The sequence below is a fragment of the Physella acuta genome, unplaced genomic scaffold (genome assembly GCF_028476545.2).
Source record: "Physella acuta isolate Inbredline_101_S28 unplaced genomic scaffold, ASM2847654v3 ptg001262l, whole genome shotgun sequence".
In the NCBI taxonomy this organism is placed as follows: domain Eukaryota; kingdom Metazoa; phylum Mollusca; class Gastropoda; family Physidae; genus Physella; species Physella acuta.
In genome coordinates, this window is record NW_026732777.1 from 66,084 (window position 1) to 85,023 (window position 18,940).

Here is an 18,940-nt window from a genome sequence, read left to right on the forward strand (position 1 = left end):
CGTGGGATAGCGATTATGTTAATAATTATTTTCTCTCACACTTTGCTATTGCATTAGTAATTTTTGGGCTGTAGAGTGTGTATTCAATTATTATTGAATTTCACAGCTTGCTGAGAAATGAGATTGCTATTAAGATCTTTTTTATTTATTTTTTTATTTTTATTTTTTTGTAATAGGCTTATATTTCCTCACGGTAATCACAGTCACAACATTGACAATCATTAAAAATCGGGGATTCCCTGACAACAGGTATATAAATAGAAAACCGGAAATGTCTGCTATTTTATACATCTTCCGGTTCAAAATGGAATTGACAAATAGTGACCATAGTTGACTAATATACAAATCCACCTCTTTTTCTCCTACAAGGTTTCTTAGAGAAACAAATGGAGGACGAAATACGAAAGCAAACACTTCATTCAAAATGGGAATTATATGTTTCGAAAGTATGGGACTTCACAATCTAGATATAGATCTTACTATAACATACGTCTTTCAGTAAAATTGATTTATATAAATTTTTATAAATTATATTATAAATTACTTAAAATTAGCCTGACTGTAAATAAAAGTGAAGCTAAGGCACTAGACTAGATCTAGATCTAGATCACTAGTGCATGCCATGCATAGTGACAGTCACTAGTCAATATCAATAAGTCATCATGAGTAATTTCAATAGTCTATAGTTATAGAGATGATTGATTATAGACTCTAAGTTTAGGGCCTAAAGTTTAGTAAAAAGATAACTTTAAAAATAAAAGTCATAAGTGATAAATCAGATATATTATAATATATATCTGATATATTGATATAATATTATAATAGTCTAGCATTCAGTTCAGTGGGTCTACTATAAGGCTATAAAGTATAAAAGGAGTAGTATTAGTAAGCCTGTTTTTATTTTAGAATTTACTAGTAGTAATAGTAAGTAATACTAAGGGGGTTATGCCAAAATGTAATAATTTACAATGAAAACGATGCTTTTTCCACCTGAATTAATAGGTGTATTAATATAATGTGCACACAAATTGGTGCCATTTGGCAATTATATAGGCCTATGTTAGACCTGCTTAATATATATATATGTAGACCTTAATATATATTTATATATATATTATATGTATATATAATTATTTTTTTTGGGGGGGGGGCAGGGGGGTGACACCATGAGGTGCGTTGTGCAGCACTGGGTGACAACTGACTTAGCGACGCCACTGGCGTAACTGTAACTAAAGGCGTACTTGTTTTAGTTAAAATGACATTATTCATTATCTTGATCAGTTGTATTTTCAAAGCTACAGTCAGTAAAACTTAAGCCTAAATATATTTCTAAAACAAATAATTAAAAAACAAATGGTCCAAACGGTGTCTTTTGTTATTTTTATACCTGATGGGACACTACCTCACTACCTATTTCTAAGGTTACTTTTGACTTAATGTAAGATCAAAATACATCATCTCCCATCATTACATAATTCAATTACCTTCAGCTGTTTTAAGTTTTAGTTTACACATCTTATGTCACAACATCTATTGTCAGTTGTTCTTAGTAATACAATTTCTCCTCATACCTTGGGTTTTTATTTTAGTGCTGACCTACAGACTACACTAAATATAACTTGAAATGTTTAGTTCGTTAGCCCTACCTTCATATATTTTATAATTAGAGGCCTTATACCTTTGCTGTAAAATAAGTTCCTAATATATAAAAAATGAAACATGCACATTCTGTTCAGCAACAGTTTTACTAGAATCACTAAAACAGGTGGAATGTAGCAAAAAATATTTTTAGAAACAATAACTATGATAAGTCACATCCGAATAGTGGTGATTGACTAGTCAAATTAAAAAAACTCATCAAACCTGGCTGTCATGGGGCAGATGAAATAGTTGATAGTAAATAGAGTTCCCTGTTTCTGTGATGGATAATGTGGTCAGCATTATGCCCAGCATCCTTCACTTTCCCTTACACGAGCTAGATACTCATCATAGCTGAGTGATCTCAGGGATGTTTTACTGACTCAAGCTCTAAATCCAAACTCTGGACTTTAAGGTGAACAGTCATGAACTGGCTGAATGGGATTTGGAAATCATTGTCATCACTGTGTTTGCAGAGGTCTATTTTTGTGGTTGTTTGTTACATAAAGGGGGTCATGGTAGAATCAGCTAACAATATGATCTTATTCACAGGCAACTCCCATACAATTATTAGTGTTAATTAAAATCAAATTGATAATAGTGTGTTTTAAAATATTTGTACCCTATTACAGAAGGAAAGGAGTGCACTAGAGGACTACATCAAAGAATTCATCAATTTTTACAGCCACTACTTTGACCTTGATTTTCAACATTTGAGTGAAGGGTAGATTTATATTGTATTTACTAATTTCCCTGAATATTTATGAAATATATTTAAGATGACCAAGTCAAACAATACAATTCTAAAGTTATCCACACAGTGTAATTAGTATACTTAGGAAACTCTTAATATAATTTTTATCAACGTTAAGCTTCTTAATAACAGCCCTCATAAATATAACCACATTAGCTTAATAATACTAGAGTTATTATTTAGTGTGAAATGTCATGCAAAAGTGTTCATTTGCAATTTCATTTGTTGAACCAAAGATTCACTTTATAAAAAGATTGCCTGGTAAAAATACAACATATTTTGTTTTTTATTATCAAATGACTACTTCATTTTAAATTTAAAATCTGCTTGTTTAAGCATGAAAACAGCGATGTTACTGAGATTATTCAGTTAACTTTGTAATTGTTTTTGGAAAATATAAGTGGAATAATCTAAAACAAATTTTAAAGAGATTTATGTTTTATTTTGCAGCCTTTACAATGAAAGTCCTCATTTAACTCAGCATCCAGAATCTATTCTAGATTGTTTAGGCCAAGCAACAAATTTCTGCAGTGCAGATTTCATCCAAACTTTTGACCTGGAAAGTTTGGAGTTGTTTGCAGCAGTGTTAAAGTGCCTTGTTATTATATGCAGGTATCAAACTTAATTTCATTAAAAATATCTTTTGACACCAGACTGCTGAATATGTGACATTTTTTCACTATAGATGAATTTACCATGATTATTTATTTTTATTGTATTGTTGTAAAATTTATTATTTTAACATTTCTGGAATTATGATGTTATTTTGTTAACTGTTTTATTTTTGTTCATTCCAGAAATTATGATAATGTTGTTTTGGTAGCGTCTTGTGATTTTGTAAAGCACTCTGTACATTGTACTCAGGTTATTCTTTCAAAAGTAAGTACATCACAAAACTAATGCAACTATTAAATCTACATTCAATAACAATACTGTATTTTTCAGTGTTATCAAGAACACATAGATCTAGACAGTTGCTGTAGTGAATATTTTTATTTCAAATTAAGTTAATTTTTATCTTTGAATGTTAAAGACAACTCCATCATGATTATTGGTTGATGAGTAACCATTTGCAAATTGTTGGTGGTTAACCGCTACTGTGATGATTAGTTTAAGGTTAGAGTTGGATTATTATGTAATAAAAGGGGTGATATTATAAGGACATTAATATTTTATGGGTTTCAGGGGTGGGTAAATAATTAAACATATTTGTGTTATGTAATTTGTGAATGATTCTTTTTATTAATAATATATACTTAAGAGCCTACCCCCGGCGAATCATATGCCGCTATTTAGTTGTTTTATTTTCTACTTTTCATTAATTCATAATTTGAATGCTGCCACTGAAAATATTTGCTTTAAAACACTAAAACCTTCCTTTCCCCCTACACCCCCCCCCCTCTGAAAGCAGCCTCCTCTTAGTTACCTCCCCTAAGTTTAAAATGGTTTCAAACTAAATTATCTGCCCCTAATAGCCTCACTAAACCCGGCTCTACAATTGTAAACATTTAGCGTGAACCACATCTCACCAGACCATGTGGGGGTAGTGGTGGTAGTGATATGCCTAGAGAGGAAGAGAGGGGGCTGCTAGGTGGTGCGCTTACAGCTTGGTGTTTTCTATGGAGAAGAGAATTATATATATAGGTTTAAAATAAATTTTATATATATATATATATATATATATATATATATATATATATATATATATATATATATATATGTATATATATATATATACATATATGTATATATATATATATACATATATGTATATATATATATATACATATATATATATATATATATATATATATATATATATATATATGCACATTTGATATAATACCCAAATTAATTACTTTCAGTTATTCATGTTTTGTTTCAACTAATGCTTTTGTTTTTAAGTACAGATTTCGTTGATTAAAAAACCTATTTGTATTGTTTATCTCTAGCTATGCAGTCAGACAGAACAACTAGATGTAAATACAGTGAGCTCATTCGTCTCTTTTGTTCAAATTGTCCTTCATTTCTTTGAATGCTTGTATGACCCATATTTTGTTTGGCGGAAAAGATTAAAAGGGTATGTAATATTAAATAACATAAAGAGTAAGTAAAGTATTTTTTGGAACTTACAGGCCAAAGCGCTGGTGAAGTAGATTTCACTTGATTTAGTGACCCAGACATATGAAGGAATAGTGTGATTAAATAACATATTGAACTTAATTTTGTGTCTAGAGATAAGTTTTATTTTAACATTTTGTCAAGAATTTGTGTCCCAGAACCAAGTAATTTTGTAACCTGAACTTGTCAGTAATAATGTGTGTATCTAGTAAATATTACTGATAAAATACATTGCAGGTGGATAGTTGATGTAGAGCAATTGCTATCAAAGCCAGCATTAGTGCATAATGAAGTCATTCCATTTTTCCATGGTAATTTTGTTTTCATGTTTTGATTTGCAAAGTTACTTTGATTACTGATGTTATTTTATAAAAGTATTTTTTAATATTGATTTTAAAAAATCTGGTACTGATATATGATCAAAATGTATGTATTACATTTCTTATGCATCAAAATAAAATATGCTTCATGATACCACACATGTATAAAAAAAATTGAAATATTTTTCTGCTAATACCCTTGTAACAAAATATTACTTTTTGTTCTTTATCATTAATGAATTCTTATCAAAATAAACTGAATACAAAAATTATCAAGATAGTGCCTAATTTAATTGTGCTTTCTATCTTTAGAATGTTTTCAAAAGCCTAGTCTTTCATATGAGCTGCAGTTTTCCCTTCTCCATATGTTTGGGGCTGTTATGTCTGGATCTCAGGTTGGTTGATCATTGCAGTGGTATGTGGCTAGTATTTGTATTATTTTATGGTTATAATATGGTATTGCTACGGTTTTCTGTCATTCAGTATTTTTAGTATTTATTTTATTAAATTGTAGTTCTTTAATTATGTAATTAATATTCAACACATTTTAAATTAATGGATTGTTTGAAACATTATTTTATAGTTTATTATTGCTTTTCATCACTTATTTTTAATTAATATTCTTGGTTTGTAAATATTTAATAAGAGATTTATTAATTTTAAATAAATTTTCATATTCATATAAATTTAATATTTCTGACGTAAATTAATTCATTGTTCAAGAATAAGTGATTTGGATTCCTCAAGAACTGCATGTAACTATGTATTTCTACAGAGTAATGCAACACTGACTGTCACCCCAGCTACACTGGATGTGCTGCTGTCCTTGTTGTCTGGAAGAGCTGCATGCTATGCCAATGTTCCAGCTGATTCAAGGATAGAAATCCAGTGCATTGTTCTGCGCTGCGTTGTTAGCATGATACACACCATCCATGGTTGCAGCCCAGATGAGGTACATTTATCATTTTTAGCTTAAAACACTAAACATTGAATGTGGGCTGCTAATAATTTTTCTGGTTTCAGTGAGATTGTTTTGTGGTGTAATAAGTTAATTTAAGAAAAATAATTTAAAACAGTGCTTATTAGCTTGGGTTTTATCGAACCCTGGGGGTTTGGCGAGTCAGTCTCAGGGGTTTGGCCGAGGTCAAGACACACCAGACTCATATGATTAACTATTGAATTTTTCAAGTGCGAATGATAGAAGTATTAAGATGGGTTTGTTGAGTGCACATATGAAACAATTGGGGTTCGGTACCTCCAAAAAGATAAAGAACTACTAAAATATCATTTTTTCTGTACCGCATGGCTTTTTTTTGCTTTTATTAATAATCTTTTAAGTCAACACAGCTGTTTAAGGCTGTAGAGAGTGAAAGTTCACTGCGGGGGTTGATGTACATGCAGATGAGTGCTAAGAAATCTAAGAAGTATACCTGACATTCTAAACAAAATAAGGCATAAAGTGGAATAGGGTTGAAAACAAAATATCTAGTCTAATGTGGTTTAAATGTTGCAGGCATTGATAAATTTTTGCATTTATTTCCAAGCGCCAGGTTGAGGTACCAGAAGTGTTGTCTAACTATGTCCAAGTGATGCTAAATATATGTTCTACTGGTCAAGAATATCAGATGCTTGTATTAATGATAGGTAAGTACCCGTAACACTTGACCTTGGGATGAACCAAGAAGGTAAAAAAAACAATACTATGCACATCTGTTTTTAAAAACAAAATGTATGTAGCTGTTAATTGCATAACTGATGTTTGAAATATTATAACTTGTTTTAGATGAATCTAACTAGACAAGTTTGTTCTAAAAGATGATAAAATAGTGGTGATAGAATTTAATATTTAGTATCATTGTTTTGGAAATACAATGTTTAGTGATCTTTTGTTACAGATTCTATTAGTGACATGTTAAATTGTGTGGACAAACTAGCACTACAAGCATTGCTCATCAGTGATGATATTTTTGAAGCACTAGTTTCATTGATCAAAAAATCAAAAGTAATGATATGTTTCAACTTTTGTTTATATTTACAGTTTTTTTAATTTTTATAATATACAATTAGAAAATAATTTAGTACATTTTAGAAACATAGATGTTAGTTTTTGTTGTTGAACATTTATCTTATAATCATTGATTCATCATAAAATAAATTATTAGTAATAAAATAAAATCATTTTAAGATTCATTTTTTATTTTATTTTTTGGCAGCTCTTTGTTTTTTTTTTTTTAAATTTCTGGTTTAAAATTTTAATATGAGCCTTTAAATAATTGCACAGCTCCAGGGTAAAGAGTTTCAAGTTCTTGCTTGTTCAGTTGTAAGAGCAGTTCAGGCTTTGCTGACAGGCTCTTCAGCATCAAAGGTAATTTTAAACTTATTATGTGTTCTTTAAAAACTAAAATTGGCATCAACATTCCGAATAAAATTTAATGATTTTGTTTCAAAATTTTTGGTTTTATATTAAAAATATTTTATCTTAATTAAATTTATCTGGACCATGCTGAGATCTACATCAGTGTTTGTGTAATTAAACTAGTTACAAAATGACAAATTAAAAAGATTATTAAAACAAAAGTTTCTTCCAAGTATTGATTCCCTCCCATTTCTTCAACTTACAGGCCATGTTTGAAAAATGTGTAGGGTTTAAAGAATTTTTTGAAATTTTACATGGTTGCGAGCAACCTACAATAGAACTTCTGATGAGCTTGTTGGATTTTGTGAGTATTTTTGAAGTTTTGTTTAATGTTTTGGTTTTTTATACTATTTTGTTTATAAAAGTATAAATGAGACTCAAACTTAATTATTACAATTTTACATAGATTCAAACTGTGCTGTTAAATTAGAAAGTGGTGTAAATGAATAGAGTTTGTTACCTTGTGGTCCATGGGGCAAATGAAGTAATTCATCTATTTCATTAACCTCAGCATACTAAAGGATAGTATGGTCAGCACTATGCCCGACTGCTTTAATTTTCCCTTACTTGAGTCATGTACCCATCAGAGCTGGGTGGACTCAGGGACATCCTATGTACTTAAGCTTGGATCTGTACTAGACACTTGCAAAATCTATAGACTTGGATTTAACTTGTGCTTATATCCTATTCATGACTATCAAATTTTTAAAGATTGTTTTTCATCATTAAAATTCTACATCGTGTTTAATTTCATTATATATCTGTGCAGGTTGTGGAAAGTTCATATGTAAATACAAGAGTTCATGTTATACGAAATGCTCCTGTTGCTGTGTTTTTAATTGAATGGTTGAAGTCCATACAATCACATGACATGCAGGTGAGGATTCTAGTTAATCTTTTTAATTAACCATTTCTTTACATCTCCTATGAAATGTCTGATATACGCATCAAAACTTATATAATTTTCTTTTGTTTTTAAAGTCTTGATTACTTCATGAACTAATACTATTAACATAGACATTTTCATTAAATCTTTGTTTGATCACACTTTTTATATTGCACTATTTTTCTTTAAATTTCTTTTTCAAATAATATTAGTCTCAAGTATAATTTAAATGAACCACAATATTAGTCTTGTAAATTGTTAGTACCTAAATAACTGTTTTAAAAATCTACTTTAGGTGTGGTTGAGTGAAGAAATGAAAAAGTTGTGTACAGAGAGCTATGGCAACCGCATGGCTTGCTGTAAAGGGAAAATGGTTGGTGTAGTCATATCAGTTTTATCAGAGCATAGCAAGCTGCAGTTTAAAACTGTGGGTAGGTAAACCAATAGCACAATATGTATATGTATGCATTGAAAATATTAATAGAATTATTTGAATTTTTTGGAGAATTAAAACGTTTTACTGTTCAAATGATTTGGTTGGGTTTTTTTTTTTTATTACTGCAACATTGTTTGTTTGTTTTTTTATTTTAAAAATACGTTAATGAAAACTTTTTTTTACTCTGATTCATATATATTTTCTTTTGCAGGCCATTTAATTTATATTTTGGAGAGGCTGGGTAACCTATCAATATCAGCTGGTGAATTAAAAAGTTTAATCTGTCTTATGAAACCTGGAGAAGATAAAAAACAGGTTTGATAATTATCAATGGATTAATATTTTCCATTTATGATCAATATTAAAACAATACTGAAAACAAATTATAAATAAAAAAATATTATGAGTTTTAGTTTCTTCGTGCTGTCTGAGCAATGTAACGTTTGTCTTTTTCAGTACCCATACACGACACGGCTAATGAGGGCCATCTCCACTATGGCAAGACGAGACGGGATCTGTGGTCCACTTCATTTCTTTGACATTCAGAACCTTTCTGATGTAATGGTTTTATCTCATATATTTATTATAATTTTCCATAATATATATGTTAATTAAATTCTAAATATCTCCTTTCTTTCACATTCTAAACCTTTCTGATGCAATGTTTTTTACCTTACACATTTAATAATTCTATAAGATGTATATAGTCATAAAAAATCAATCAATATATTATTGACTTATAGAACCTTACAGATATAATGCTTTCATCTTATTTATTGACTATTATTTTTTAGAAACCATTCATTATTAAAATTCTCAATAATTTGTCAAATTTTTAATAAAGTGTTTTTTTACTTTGATTCTAGGCAATCAATTTACCAGGGACTCGGAAGTGGCCTGGTGCAGCCTTTTCCTTTTTTACTTTGATGTGCTTAGAGCCAAGCCCAAGCCTTGATAATGTCCCTAACCTCAGGACAACAGCTTCATACAGGCGCATTCTTTATAGGTAAGAATTGTAAGAATTTTCTTTTTGAATTTCTTGATTATTAAAACAAACTCTTTTTGTCTTCTTGTATTTGTTATGTGCCTCTAAACACCATAAATGATTACATTATCTTTTTATTTTAACTTTGATAATCAAAAATTAAATCTTCACATTTCATTTTTACTGTATTATATTTGCAATTATAAATCACTTTTAATGAAGAATTTAACTGCCTTTTTAAAAAAATAAAGAACTCTTTTTTTTTAAGAGCTCTTCTTTGTTTGAAGTTTAATTTATTTTACCTTGTTTTGTTTACAAGCTTTAGCTGCAATGGAAGCAATGGGTTTGAGGCATTCATCACCCCTGACCTCAAGCTGACTGTTGCCACATTTAGTAAAAAAGAATACTGCTCCTTCACAGTCAACAGTGTAGTATTGGATGATGGACTGTGGGTTAGTTTGTTTTGGTGAACTTCTTTTATCCAATCAATCATCCTGTAAACTCTGGGTGGGGGGGGGGGGGGGGGGGGTCATTAAGGAACCGCAGTAGATTTTTTTATTTTCAGAATTTGTTGTGGTATATCCATGACAGTTTCTTTTAGCTTGTTCAAATGGTAGAACATTTAAATATATTGCATTTTGATTCTGGTTGTGTAAAAGTAAAGTTCTCTTTTTGAACCTGATGGTCAATGGGGCAAGTCAATTAGACCTCACCTGTTTTTGTGACCTTGGCATATAAAGGATAGCATGGTCAGCACTATGCCCAGCTATTTTTACTTTCCCTAAGTACCCCTCAATGCTTGGAAGACTCAGGGACTTTCTGTTGAACCCAGATATGAACTTGAGACTTAATTATGGTTGCTTTCTGGTGCTTAAATTTAACTTCATCCAGTTATGTAGTGAAATCTGGGAGGGTCTGCAATAATTGTTCTGTAAACATAAATCATTTCTATAGAACCGTTAGAACTTTGTTAGACATATAGATCTAAAAACAAAACTATACTTAGTATTATCAAGACCAGTTATAAACATTTCACTATTGAGAGCTACAAACCCAATGTTGACTGTTTACTATGTACACTGATATAAAACAAATGTTGTTTCAGCATTCTGTTTGTGTGGTCCATGTCGCTGGACGCAGGTTCTCCAACAGCCCAGGACAGGTTCATGTCTATATAGATGGTGTTGTGAGGGCCAATACCACCCTTAAGTTTCCAAACTTATCTGAGGTAATTTGTCAAATTCTTTACCTTTAAAGCTATAACTGTAATTATCTCAGTGAACGTGTAAATTTAAGAAAAAATGTAAAATGTAAGAAAAAATTTCTATAAAAATGTTTCACACTATTATTTAAATTATTGAAAGTGTTTTAATTTCCTAACATATGGTTTGGGTTTTTTTAATGACTTAATTAAATTACTTTTTTTCATGATGAATTTTTTATATATTTTTAAAAAGTGTAATTAAATATTAATATTTTTTTATTTATTGAAGATATACTTTGAATAATGAAATGTATCTGATTTAGCCATTCAACATCTGCAACGTTGGGTCGCCTGACATAAGGACAAGAAAAGAGAGCATCAGTGAAATACAAGTGTACAACCCCACTGAGCCCAAGAAAGTCTCACCACTAAAGGCAATGTTCTCATTCTCTGTAAGCTCATCAACTTTAAGCTTCTCATTACTTTATATTTGTTAGACGTTGTATTACTAAAAATATTGCACTTTCATACACATTCAGTGCATAAACTTATTGCAAATTTTTTAGTCAATTAGTTTTCTTCATACTAAAAGTTACATGTCAAAATAGGACAGTGTAAGTTCTTTTTAAATTCACTAAGCATACAAAATATATAAACTTTATCAAATGATGGAAAAAACACAATAGCTTCTCATCCAAAAATAGATTTTTAAAATTACGATTGAAAATATTAATGGTTAAGTTATTAATGAGGATGTATTTATGTGTATATTTTAAATTAATACATTTATTTCTACTCTTCCCTATGATTTTATTAGTATAAATCTTATTAATTAGGCATTTCACTGCTTTGATTAACAAAAGATTTAAAATATTATCATGATAATGCAAACTCCCACTCTTCAAAGCAAAAATGAAATAGAAGTTTCTGACAATTTAAACTATTTTTATTTTTAAAAGCGTGGCACAGATATTCCCACTCAAGGCACCAACCTGAACTCACAGACAATCGGCACACAGGAAGAGACCTGGGGTCCAGCTACTTGTCTCTATGGTCAGCTGGAGTCCATCTGTGTCTTCCATGATGTACTCACCTCTGAGCATGTCAAGGCATTAAACAACACTGGTCAGTTCTTAATTTCCACTTTATAACACCTGTGTGTTACAGTTTTACATCATTCACAGCTATTAAGCTAGCTTGAAGCTCACCGCAGATCTCATTGTCAATGTCCAAACTCTTTTTTTTTTCTATTAAACTGTTAATATTTCAAGTTTTAACTTGTTGTTTTATAACCTTGACCATCAGGTACCAACTCACTGTTCAGTTTTTCCAGTGAAGCAGCTATAGCCGACCTACCTACAAAACTCTTTGCCAGATACAGTGCTAAGGTATATACAAAATATATCTGCAGTGAACCTTTTTTTTCATTGATTCAGTGTTAATCAGTTCAAGGTTACACCTTGTTTTAAATGTTAAGTTTCATTGCTTACTTTTAATACATTTATTTTGTTGGTACTGTAGGCTTAAATGTATCACATCAGGATTATCGTTATAGTTTGATTAAGGGTAATGATTAAACTTAAGAGAAACAAACTTGTATTAATATTTGTATTACTCAAGTGGAGAGTTTAAAGTACTATACATTACTTTACTTAATAATCTAAAAAGTTGTTTTTTTACTTTTTTTTTTTCTTCATTATTATTTTTGTAGGCTTGTAAAGGAAATATTTGTGCTGACCTTTCACCTTTTCAAAACAATGGGATTTTCTCAGGAAACAAGTGTATAAACTGGGACCTGAAGGTAAGCTCTGTGCTCTAGCTTAAGGAAGTCCTAGATTGTTTATTTTTTAGCATAGATCAATTTTCTGAGTGGAGTTGCCGAGTGTGTCATGCACTTATTAGCATAAAAAATAGTTTAAAATAATTTTTTAATCACATTTAAGAGTCCTATTTTTAAGTCAAATTTTTTTTTTAGTTAGGCATAAATTTTAAACTGTTTTCCTTTCTAAAGAACGATAACTTATTTTTTGTCGAAGTTAATTATGCTTTTGTTAAAGAAAAAGATGTTATTTTTTTGCCATCGATCATAATTTAAACTATTTAATTAAATGAATAAAATATTGAATAATCTGCCCTCAGGATGTGATCAACTGTATTGGAGGGATCCAAGTGTTATTCCCCCTGCTGGAGATGTTGGATCAGTCCTTGCTAGAGTGGCCAGAGGAGAGTCCCAGTTCCCCGTCAAAGTTAGAGGCTGAGGAGCTGGACCTGGATGAGTGGGCAGTTGTTGACTCCAGAGCTTCAGTTTCATCAGGTTTTATTTCATTATTCAACTATTAATTTTAAATATTTTATTTTCCAAAGGTACCTGATCTAAAATGTCATTTTCTCTTGTGAAATGATTTTGGATTTGAAACTTATGGTTTATTCATAAAATATGTATTTGATTAAAGCATAGATTATTATTCTTTGCTATGAATGAATTAAATGTAAAGAAGTAATTTGTTTGTTATTGTAAGTTTAAAATTTTTTTTATTTTAAATGTATTGGTTCAAAGTTCATTCCATATTAACACAGCTGTAAATAAAATTATTTTAAGTACTTTTATATACTACATCTATGAAGCCTATGATTATTGTGTCTAATTATACAATTGACCATTTTTGCTGATGTATATTGTCCAACTTTTAAAAAAATCTTTAATTTCAGAGTTGAAACTGGAACACAACCAACTGGCAGCTTTTATCACCATGGTCAGACACATCCTCAAGGGGAAATCTGTGAACAAAGACAACTTTGTCAGGGCCCATTGTGCATCAACACTTGGGATGTTGATGCAAAAGGTTGGCCAGATTTTTCTGAAAAGTGATTTTTCAAGTTAAATTTAAATTATAACATAAAGCTGTTCTTAGTAATCATGTACTGAGCATTTTTTTCATTACCTGTCTTATCATAGATCAAAATACTAGACCACAATGGTTTTTAGTACATCATATATTTGGTAAAAAGTAAATATTTGTAGGCACTTTGATAATAACACACCTCTGAATTCCAAGGCCATAAAAACTGACATAATTTACTTCACTCAATTTTGTCTTACACTGGTATTGTGCTTTTTAAGCCTTCAGGTCCCCAAAGATAATAGATGTAACAGTGCTAATATCACAATATTTTTTTATGCCATCAGGTCCCTAAAGATAATTGTTGTAACAGTGCTAATATCACAATATTTTTTATGCTATCAGGTCCCCAAACATAATGGATGCAACAATGCTAATATCACAATATTTTTTTCATATCATCAAGTCCCCAAAGCTCATAGATGTAAGATTGCTAATATCATAATATTTTGTTATGCCATCAGGTCCCCTAAGATAATGGATGTAAGAGTGCTAATATCGTAATATTTTGTTATGCCCTCAGGTCCCAAAAGACATGATGGATGTGACAGTGCTAATATCGTAATATTTTGTTATGCCCTCAGGTCCCCAAAGACATGATGGATGTGACAGTGCTGATGTCAGTACAGTACCTACATGAAGACTGCAATGATGGATCTAATCAGAAGTCCACTCTGCTGCAGCACATTTACCACTACATCCTCTTTGATTTCTCTCTATGGAGTCAAACCTATTTTGCTGTTAGAATTGGTAGGCAAACTTACCTCTTACTTTAACTGCAAATTTTCTCGTTGTTGGAATTTTTTTTTCTGACTTAAGATACCATTTTCTATTTTCTGGTATTATTTTCTATTTATAGTTTAAAAATTTTAAATAAAACACAACCTCATTGCATCATGTTTTGAGCAATTTATGATAAACATTTATTTTTAAAAACCCTATGTTTTTAATACTGTTTTGCAGCTTCTGTTTCAAATATTCTAAATGCAGTTCTGTTTTCCTTTTGCTCACTAGGACATATACAGTACATAAACACAATTATTAAAGATGATCGCAAGTACTTCAGAAAGAAATATGGTGTCCAGTTTTTTCTTGATGTCATCAGAGCATATTACAGGTTTGTGTTCTTTACACTACTGCGGTCTTTATCCATCCAATCACTGGTCTCTTAATAACTGGGACCAAAATGAAACACTTACCTGCTAAAAGTTACAATTTAGATTAAGCTTAGCTTAGTTTTATTCAATAAAAAACATTGAAAGTGAATATCCTGCTCTAACATAATCCTAAAAAGAGACTGGACATAGTGCTGACCTTTCCACCTCTTATATGTAGAGGTTAGTTAACGTGAACTCTACTTCTCTTCCCTGTGGATCATTAGGTCTGAAAAGGGAGCTTTATTTGGGGTTGTTTTTTTTTTAATAATCCACTGTGAGGTGGATTGTCTATAACAAAAATGTTTAGGCACTGAGAGAGTGTGTGTGAGAGTAGCCTCCCCTTGAAAGTGGTGTGCTAGCAGGACAAAGTGTGAACGGGGCAGTGTATGAAACAATGTGGTGTGGCGTCAACATCATGTACTGTCAACATCGTGTACATACTCGTCAGTTTTTCTTCTTGTCATGTGTTCTTGTGATTGATGATAATTATACACCCATGATACAGATTCTCCTTGTGGTTTGTGTTTATTTACAATTGTTACACCTGGCCCAAACGAGCCAACATACCTAAGAACGAGAGTGTAACATCCACTTATAGGCTTAATTGTAAATTGCTTATTCTAAGAATTATGAAGAATTATTTATCTTAGGAATGATTGTTTTGGAAATCGGATATTTTAAGAAAAATAAATTTTAGGTATGGTCATTTTAAAGTTATAGAGTTTAGGTTATTTGTTTAAGAATTAAGGATTATATCTATACGAAAATCTTTCTCTGTAGTTCTCCTGAAGTGAGTTGTCTAGGAGAGGAGGACAGCAAGTCTATCCGTGTATCCTTGCTCCAGCTGATCAAATTTTACTTCATGAACAACATCAGAGCAGAGGAACTGAACCAGCTTATGGGCTTTCTATTGGCTGTCAAACAGCCTACACTGGTATAAACAATAAAAACTTTTTGTAGGATGTTAAAAAGTAATAGATAAAAAGTATGGAAATTTTAAAGCAAATAAGTTATCTATTTTTTTGTTAGCTTCTATCAGATCAAACCAAATATTCACTAACAGAAACTTTTAAAAATATTTGTTTTGTTTACCTGACCTCCTCATTGTTTATCTGACCTCCCCTTTGTTTACCTGACCTAGTTTACCTGACCTAATTTACCTGACCTAATTTACCTGACCTCCCCTTTGTTCACCTGACCTCCCCATTGTTTATCTGACCTAGTTCACCTGACCTCCCCTTTATTCACCTGACCTCTCCTTTATTCACCTGACCTCTGCTTTGTTTACCTGAACCCTCCTTTGTTCACCTGACCCCTCCTTTGTTCACCTGACCCCCCCCCCCCCTTTGTTCACCTGACCCTCCTTTGATCACCCGATCCCTCCTTTGTTCACCTGACCCCTTGTTTGTACACCTGACCCCTTGTTTACCTGACCCCTCCTTTGTTCACCTGACCCCTCCTCTGTTCACCTGAACCCTGTTCATCTGACCCCTCTCTTGTTTACCTGACCCCTCCCTTGTTTACATAACCCTATGTTTCCCTTCCAGCTGCTAGAAGCCATGGACCTTCTGATCTCACTACTAGAGAGTCGCAGCAGGAAACAGGACCAGCTGGTTCTACTGCTGTATGAACCAGACCAGGCGGAAATGTTTTACAAGCTGTTGACCTACCAAAACCAGCCCATCATTTTCTATGAGAAGGTTGTTAAGGTGAGTTGAGAAGTAACAATCTAGTGAGAAATATTTTCTTATGTTTGGTGTAAAAGTGTTAGGAGTGTATATTAGATAAGTGGACACCAAGATTTTGTGAATGATCCAAGTTGTGCCATGACCAGAACTGGAACTCAGGAACTGCTACATGCTGTATTATTTTAAACACACTTTGAAACCCTTAAGTCTGTTTGGACGGATAAAGTGAAGTGCATTTGAAACTTTGGAACATGTAGGAAAAGTATGGGCATCATTAAAACCCAGACTCCCTTATTTAAGCTGATTTGGCTTAGTTACCTATAAAAGAAGGGTAGACTCAGGAAAGGCAGCTGGACTCAGACTAGGGCCTGAACTCTAGACATGTAGTCTGGCATTTACATGCTGTAACACTCAACCATGCTATTCCACATTTCAGGAATTCCCCTTACAAAACCTGGCTTTTTTTTTTAATTATATAATTTGGGTGTCAGTTCACAGTATTTTGTTTTTTTCAATTTTCAAATCAATATATCTTAAAGCTCACCTTTTACCAGTAGATATTGTTTTTAAATCTTAAAATTAACTACCTTGATGATTTGAAGAAAAAAAAAAAAATACAAAATCAATCTAATGTAAATAGGTTTTGCAAGTGGACACTACTTTTGAAAAATACTATAAAAAAAATACAATGACTTTCTTTTTCTTCACATTATTTGTATCCCTGTTTATTGAACATCAACAGATTCTGCACATCCTACTGAAAACAGATAAAGTGTATGAAAAATCCAAAGCTCGTTTAAGGTTGGCAGACATTGGTCACTGGGGCCTGGTCAACCTTATGATGGCATATGATATCTCAGCCCCCATGATCAAACGTTTCATAGAACAAGTATCATTTACAGGTAATACACCTGTCATGTGTGAATTTTAAACTGCTACTCGGTATACCTGTAGTGTGTACATTGTATATTCTTTCACTTAGTACAGGTATTACATCTGTAGTGTGTACATTTATGTTGTCATTTTCTACACCTGTGTGTATTTATATTCTATTATATTATAAACTCAGTAGCAAGTGAAAGGGGGGGGGGGGGGGTGTGTAATTTTGTGGTAGTAGTTAATGAATCAGTGTTTGATTAGGTTTTATTTAGATCAACTGACACTGGGAAAACAATGGGTGGTTATGTTAAAATATGAATGGTATATATCAGGGGTCTCCAAACTACGGCCCGCGGGCCGGATGCGGCCCGCGAAGTCCTCTCATCCGGCCCGCGGAGATCTTTTTGTCTAAAGAAAAATCGTTTGTTGTTGATAGTTGAGGAACTTTGCCCAGAGAAATCAAAGCCATGCCTGGAAGAAACTGGCCCCCAAACTGAAATTTGATAGTTAATGTGGCCCTCGGTCTGAAAAGTTTGGAGACCCCTGGTATATATATTACTAGAATAAAAAATTACGCTAAAGGTCATCCCAACACAAGTCTAGTTCTAGATTAGTTATCATCACGATTAACCATTTGATGTCATCACCACTGATAGTGGCTGAAGGTCAACCAGTAGTTACCAACCAGTTGACCTGCTATATTCCCCAACTGGACCAGTGGTAACAGTTTGTTCCTTTGTTATTCCAGAAACCCCCCAGACCTACAGTGCTGTGCTGGCTATCTTAGGCCTGGTACACAGCTGTGGTCTAGATATTAAATCAGAGGCCAGCAGACAGGTAAGTTAAGAAAGTTTTGATAAGTTACCCCTGAAATAAACTTAAAGACTCTAGTGGCAAATATTCATATTTCTCATTACTGCTTCCTTTTTTACTGTTCTGTTAGTATATTCTCAGAAAAAAACATAGCTAATTTTTAGCGCAATTTCCATTCTGGAGAATTGCGTTTATTAACCCGTCATTTCTGGATGTATGAATGTGTGTCCACAGCTTTAAGTCGTATCTCCTCCTCAACGAAGCAATATCGAGGACTAGTTCTAAAAGCAATTATGTTAAGCAAGTTACCAGGATGATAGTGGGCCAAAAAAATTCCGGGTTTCTTTCATGGATTTCCCGGAAAAGCCAAAAAACCTCAAAAAAATGCAGTTTTTTACCCTTATCTCGGCAACCAGACCACTTAGCGACTTGAAAATTTACCAATCGATTCCTGCCATAATTTAGAACAATATTGCCGAAGAAAGTTTTCAAAAATATCCTTTCGTTCGGTCACAAAAAAATTTTTGAATTAATTAAAATTTGGACCGAATTAGTAGGCATGTTTATCCAACCACACCACACGCGTCATCACGTTCAATAGCTGCGCCATCACGTTCAATGGCTGCGTCATCACGTTCAGTAGCTAGGCGCGCAATGGTTTTTAGTCATGTAACTCTATTGTAAATAAAACATGTATTTTAACCAATGGTTTTACTAACCATGCTCTTGATTTACACTACGAC

The 18,940-nt window shown here is 32.1% G+C and overlaps 1 protein-coding gene across 1 annotated transcript in view; it reads left to right on the plus strand.

Annotated features, from left to right (window-relative positions):
- Positions 1 to 303: 303 nt before the first annotated feature.
- The window catches only part of LOC131957751 (neurobeachin-like protein 1), a 52,505-nt gene continuing 33,868 nt past the window's right edge, over positions 304 to 18,940 (plus strand). The window contains exons 1-31 of the mRNA XM_059322513.1: positions 304 to 446; positions 2,271 to 2,362; positions 2,843 to 3,004; positions 3,190 to 3,271; positions 4,345 to 4,472; positions 4,751 to 4,824; positions 5,146 to 5,228; positions 5,609 to 5,785; positions 6,378 to 6,477; positions 6,729 to 6,835; positions 7,115 to 7,198; positions 7,455 to 7,553; positions 8,019 to 8,126; positions 8,431 to 8,566; positions 8,783 to 8,886; positions 9,028 to 9,129; positions 9,438 to 9,577; positions 9,876 to 10,008; positions 10,662 to 10,784; positions 11,084 to 11,212; positions 11,720 to 11,885; positions 12,066 to 12,148; positions 12,472 to 12,561; positions 12,900 to 13,074; positions 13,470 to 13,603; positions 14,245 to 14,410; positions 14,675 to 14,777; positions 15,598 to 15,751; positions 16,365 to 16,526; positions 17,248 to 17,407; positions 18,133 to 18,221. Coding sequence (XP_059178496.1) covers positions 387 to 446; positions 2,271 to 2,362; positions 2,843 to 3,004; positions 3,190 to 3,271; positions 4,345 to 4,472; positions 4,751 to 4,824; positions 5,146 to 5,228; positions 5,609 to 5,785; positions 6,378 to 6,477; positions 6,729 to 6,835; positions 7,115 to 7,198; positions 7,455 to 7,553; positions 8,019 to 8,126; positions 8,431 to 8,566; positions 8,783 to 8,886; positions 9,028 to 9,129; positions 9,438 to 9,577; positions 9,876 to 10,008; positions 10,662 to 10,784; positions 11,084 to 11,212; positions 11,720 to 11,885; positions 12,066 to 12,148; positions 12,472 to 12,561; positions 12,900 to 13,074; positions 13,470 to 13,603; positions 14,245 to 14,410; positions 14,675 to 14,777; positions 15,598 to 15,751; positions 16,365 to 16,526; positions 17,248 to 17,407; positions 18,133 to 18,221 — 3,705 coding nt within the window. The 5' untranslated portion in view covers positions 304 to 386. The remainder of the gene's footprint in view (positions 447 to 2,270; positions 2,363 to 2,842; positions 3,005 to 3,189; positions 3,272 to 4,344; positions 4,473 to 4,750; positions 4,825 to 5,145; positions 5,229 to 5,608; positions 5,786 to 6,377; positions 6,478 to 6,728; positions 6,836 to 7,114; positions 7,199 to 7,454; positions 7,554 to 8,018; positions 8,127 to 8,430; positions 8,567 to 8,782; positions 8,887 to 9,027; positions 9,130 to 9,437; positions 9,578 to 9,875; positions 10,009 to 10,661; positions 10,785 to 11,083; positions 11,213 to 11,719; positions 11,886 to 12,065; positions 12,149 to 12,471; positions 12,562 to 12,899; positions 13,075 to 13,469; positions 13,604 to 14,244; positions 14,411 to 14,674; positions 14,778 to 15,597; positions 15,752 to 16,364; positions 16,527 to 17,247; positions 17,408 to 18,132; positions 18,222 to 18,940) is intronic.